Raw genomic sequence first — 5,184 nt, forward strand, 5'->3', positions numbered from 1 at the left:
CCAAATGTTGAAGTGGAATGCCTTTCTGTTTGTCGGGTTTGAAATTTCAAACATGTTGCAAGGTGCACATGATTGGCTTATGAGAAATTAATTCACTTTGGCAAGGTATTTGGTTGTGAATAAAAATACATCCATTCATAGAGGTGGTCGACTTTTTGGGGGGTGTCGACTTTTTCCCCGGTTAATTGTACGAATGCGGCACTGGCAAGGATGATGGCGAAGTGAGGACGCCTCATGGGGCTGGGATTAGTCGACTCTATCGACGATTTGAGTCGAAAGCAAAATGCAAGCACATCCATGAAGTTGCAAACACACGTGGTTTGCAAAATGTGTGAAGTGCGGATATTTGAACCAAAAACACCACAAGCAGGCTTGAAATACGATTTTCGTAACACTACACTTCGAGCAAAGGCTCTTCATATATTGGACCTTTGGCCTCAACCTTCGATTGATGGTGGACTTGGCAAGCTGTTCCGATTCCTGCTACAGCGACAGCTCCGCCAAAGCAGAACCATCCGTTTTCGACAGACCACCGAGCAACAAGCACAGCGATGGACTGGGAAATCGTGAACGCCCTAATAGCACTCGTGACAGCCATCAAATACCACGCCCGCCGCACAAACTTGGCCACGAACACGCCATGGCCAAGTGCAAGCAATGCAAGTATTGTGCTGTATACGACACACGGGATGCTTGCCACCATCATGTGTTCCTTCCAGCTTTCTTTGCCACCAAACGAGGCATCAACTTGCACGACATACGTAATGGCATCAGCCACGCATAAAACGACTGCGGCACCACACACAAAGTGGCTGACAGGCGAGGACGCCTTGACCGCAGCAACGACAGCGATGAGAATGGCGACAACTGCGGCAACTGTCACGACCATGCCACGTCCACTGAAGTAGGCAAAGTAGAAGCACAGCCAGCATGTGCTCAGCAGTGTTGAGAGTTTCATGACTTTGACACCGGCAAAAATCACACCCAGCGCCAAAATCCCTCCAATGGACCCCGCCCCTATGAAGATCAGAGCTGGAAGGTAGTCCCAAGTGTCGCCATCGCCCAAGGAGCGCGTAGCCGTCACGGTTGTCGTCGCCACGGAAAGCAGTAGGAATTTCCTTGTCATGGTTTGCGGAAGTTCAAAAGTGAGCAAGCTGTGGGTCTTGGGGATGCATTGCATGTGGTTCGAAGGAATGTTTTGATGGGAATACGTTGTCATCATTGAAAATCTTGGCCATGCAATAAATTATAGTCCATGAAAAATTCATTCACCATTATTACACAATTGACATCAACGGACGACAAAATAAGAATTTTCCTTTCGAAGGAATTTTGGAGTACGTATTAAATTCTAAAGGCTAATCAGTCGTCTCGACAACTCGACATACATGAGCAACCGAATGGCAGGAGGACAAGTTTGAATATTCTGCGTACCTGGTATCAAATGGGTCTGTAGCATACTGCCGTATGTGATGACTGACAAACTCGTGTTTTCGTAGATTTGGATCCATACCACGACGGAACACTCCGGGACATGGGAGGTCGTCGGAATTATTGTCTTCACTTGGGACACACAGGGAATTTCGTACCAAGTGCGGAAGTCCCTGGCATTGGACGCGCAAGTTTTGACTCCACAAATGATTTGAGGGGTGCTTTGGGCAGATTGAATTTTACGTGGGTCCGCGCAAACCAGCCAACGTTGGGACATGTGACGGGTCTCTTTGTTCTGGTTACTGAGGATGGCCAGTATCGCTTCACGATTTGCCGACCTCGTTGTTGAGACGGCTTTATCGTCACAACATTTATTTGTGAAGTGCTAACAAGGCCTTTCTGCGTGGATCTTGTACAAATCATTACGTTCCTTCTGGCAGGTTGCCTATCGGTTGAGGGAAACGATCGTGTCCAAAATAACCTCAATATAATATTTCACGGGTTTTTCAGAACGTCCACAATGGGATCGGAGGTGCATCGCTGAAGAGAAAATCTTCGTTTGCGTAAAAATCGATGAATGTATCGGAGGCCGCGCTGAGTTTTCGAGGCGACAGTCCAACTATTGCAAGACCGATTGAACTCACTGTGTGTACTGGGAACTACATGATGTACGCTTCTACTGTATTCCCTGAGTCGATCATCCACGATTCCAAAAGAGTCATTCTCGACCCATTCTACTGCCCACCTTCTGATACACAGATCGGCTGTTCGCCCGGCCAGCCGTAGCCTAAGATGGGTACAGTAGCAGTGGCAAAGGCGCCCTCGCAATGGTTGATTCAAGTTATTGTCAGAAATTTCGATCGGCGGCGCCAACTCCTCGCGTAGCTCGGGCACAGCGTTCTTGAGAAGTCTGTCGTGCAGTGAAGTGTAGTGTTAGTCTATTCGAACAGGTTCCGGCAGGGTAAGATTGGTATTTTAAAGCTCAAAGCCACACGATACTCCCGCCAAAAGGAGTTTCTACTATGGGGGTCCATCCAACAAATCTTCAATCGACCTGCTGAGGGGCACAGGCGTCGAGGAATATTATATCCCGCCATTTTAGACACTTCGTACTTCGCATCAAGACCATGAAACTCTGGTCGCGAGCCTTCCATTCGTTAAGTAATCCGAACTCACTGAAAGCAATGCCGCCGTATTTGTTTACATTTCGGGCCGTGTAAACGACTACAAGGGCAATATTGGTCGTATTGCAAGTGCAAAATTCGTCAAAAATTCGACTGTGCTCGAAGTGGATGCTGCTTCTACTCTACCCACAAATTGAACCTCGCCAACGCCATCTTCATCTTAACTTGAGCACTCGTGTCATTGCGATTGCTACGGCTGTGTGCGCCCTGGTCTCTTTGAATGTTTGCCACGTTGAGACGTCTTTGCCGCTAGCAACTGGACATGGTTCATTTCGCCCGCTAAAATTTCTGCACATTGTTACGATATGCCATGGACCTCGCCATTCGTTGGAGTCCTTTTGTAGTGAAGAACGCGACAATAATTATGGATGACGAGAACTGCAGTTCCTGCGCACTCGTCACGAAGGGCGTGCACGTCATGCATGCATGTGAGCAGCAGCTAGTCCATTGAAATCTGTTGTGCCTCGTGTTTGAATCACACGGACGAATGCCGACAAGAATCCCATTATCTTGCTTTCTACCTTGGTCATGACATGATAGGTGCACACCAACTCCATTCGAATCGGTGGCAGCGTTATCAAACCTGTGGCCTCAGCCAGATTCCCGTGCTCTTGTACATGAACCATGAGATACAGACGACTCGCGACGCACTGACAAAATTGCCCGAGTATGGCCCACCTTTGATCGTTTGCGCTGTGATGCATGCCGTCGCCACGATGGATCGTGTCCTGCACATGCGGCATCGCATGGAGGAGCATCTGTAAACGTTATAGCGCAAGATCTGCCATGTGTAGGTAGTGAGGCCAAAGGCACAGTCGTTCTGTTATAAATTAAACCTTTTCCGCTCTACGACGTGTCGGTTCCGCGCCTAAGGAAGAACCGGAAGGAGGGTCTGCGGCGTCATTAGTCATCGTCGTCGCTGATGGTCAAATCCACCACTGGATGGAAAGGATGCTTCAAACGAGTCGTTGGTTTCTTCCGACGTTTGAGTCGACGATAGACCATTCGCACTCCGGGATGCTGGGGGATGCGGCGGGTGGGGTGTTGCGGAATCCGACGGAGGTTGGGTGCACTTGCAGAAATTAGTGGGGAGGGCGTTGGTTTCGCAGGCTCAGGTGCAGAGCTCCAAAGTGCAGTCATGAACGCTTCGACGTCTTCCTGCACATGGTACGTGTGCATATCCACGTTTGCGAGTGCCAAGTCGTGGGCGTTGACACTGCAGACGCTACAAATCCTCAAAGCACGCGGCTTCTTCGGGTCCAAGTCGAACGATCGATTGTGCTTTGTGCACCGGAATCCACACACCTGCAGTCGCGGGCAGCGGTGCTTGATGCACAAGTTCTTTCCAGCGTACTCGAAGGTGCAAGAGGGGTCGAGGGTCAAGTTGTCCACTCCGTACCCGCGACACTTCACGCACAGCGCCACCACGAGCGGCCGCTTCATGGTGGCTCACAGTATGGCGAGACTCAGCGGCAGTCTCACTTGGAGCAGGATGGATGGGGAGCCCTGACTTGGAAGCTGACGACGGTGAAGGAGACGTTGGTCGGCTCGCCGGGCTGTTGGCTCACAAGGTGGTTTGTTTGCTGGATTGGAGCACTGTTGAAATTTCAGTTTTTTACCAGGTTTCTTTGCATTGAAGAAAACTAAGAATCCGTAAAAAAATCGGGAAAATAGTAGGAAAATTGGCGAAATTCCACCTTCACCCTTCGAAACGCATGACGTAATGTTGTAAAAACGATTCTCTCTCCCTTTTTGAACACATTCGACTTAACCTTTTTCATACAACAATCCTCATTGTGGACCAAACAACCCCCCGTCAGTTGTATATGAGACTTTTGCTGTGAGCCCAAATGAACCTCTTGCTTTCGTCCTAAATTCTATACAATGCACCCTCCCTGCTATTATCGAGGAGTAATATGTGAAAAGGCTTCACAGGGCAGCTTGATTCTGGACCACACATGTTGCATCCAATGAGAGTAACTTCCTTGTTCAATATGGTAATAATTTTGACCAATCACTTCGCCCAGATGTAATGGCGCGTCATCCATTAATTTGGTGGTGATATCCAGTCGACATGTTGAGGCTAGCAAACCACTCAAAACCGTTGACCGGATAGAAACATCCACTCCCTAAGATTCGAAACCCTATTGTGTATTGCCTCCAACATAGCAACATTGATTCTTGTCAATTGGATACCACCACAAGAGTTTTGAATATCTAAACTACACTAATTCCAGAATTTCCAACCTCTAAATGCAATGAACTTGCAGTAATACAATGGCTTCACAGCTTGCATACGAAGTTCATGTTCTTCGGCGCCACAAGTATGTACAGTACAAGTACAACGAATTCACAGAGGTCGACGGCACCGAGGGGACCAGTGATTAGGTTTACGACAAATATTGCATATGAGAGTATTAAAAAATAGGGTTTTCCAACACGAAACTTATTCTCTCTATTTACACAGATCCATTTGTGGAGGCATACGGTTTCTACGAGTTTTGGTTCACAATACTGACTACTCGGAATCACTCGAGCTGGTGTCATCCGATGACTCATCCGAGGATGA

The 5,184-nt window shown here is 48.2% G+C and overlaps 2 protein-coding genes across 2 annotated transcripts; both read right to left on the minus strand.

Moving 5' to 3' along the window:
• Positions 1-483: 483 nt before the first annotated feature.
• H310_02482 (hypothetical protein) lies at positions 484-1,180 on the minus strand (the record flags this gene model as incomplete). The annotated part of the gene is made up of 2 exons (XM_008866013.1): positions 484-556; positions 606-1,180. The coding sequence occupies 2 exons, from the start codon at positions 1,178-1,180 to the stop codon at positions 484-486; spliced, it is 648 nt and encodes a 215-aa protein (XP_008864235.1).
• A 2,228-nt stretch (positions 1,181-3,408) lies between these two features.
• Positions 3,409-4,214, minus strand: H310_02483 (hypothetical protein). The gene has a single exon (XM_008866014.1). The coding sequence runs from the start codon at positions 4,056-4,058 to the stop codon at positions 3,519-3,521; it is 540 nt and encodes a 179-aa protein (XP_008864236.1). The 5' UTR covers positions 4,059-4,214; the 3' UTR covers positions 3,409-3,518.
• Positions 4,215-5,184: the final 970 nt, after the last annotated feature.

The sequence above is a fragment of the Aphanomyces invadans genome (genome assembly GCF_000520115.1).
Source record: "Aphanomyces invadans strain NJM9701 unplaced genomic scaffold supercont1.3, whole genome shotgun sequence".
NCBI classification, from domain to species: domain Eukaryota; phylum Oomycota; class Saprolegniomycetes; order Saprolegniales; family Verrucalvaceae; genus Aphanomyces; species Aphanomyces invadans.

Excerpts from the sequence above, each read along its gene's own strand:
- H310_02483 (XM_008866014.1), bottom strand. The coding sequence starts at position 4,058 with ATGAAGCGGCCGCTCGTGGTGGCGCTGTGCGTGAAGTGTCGCGGGTAC.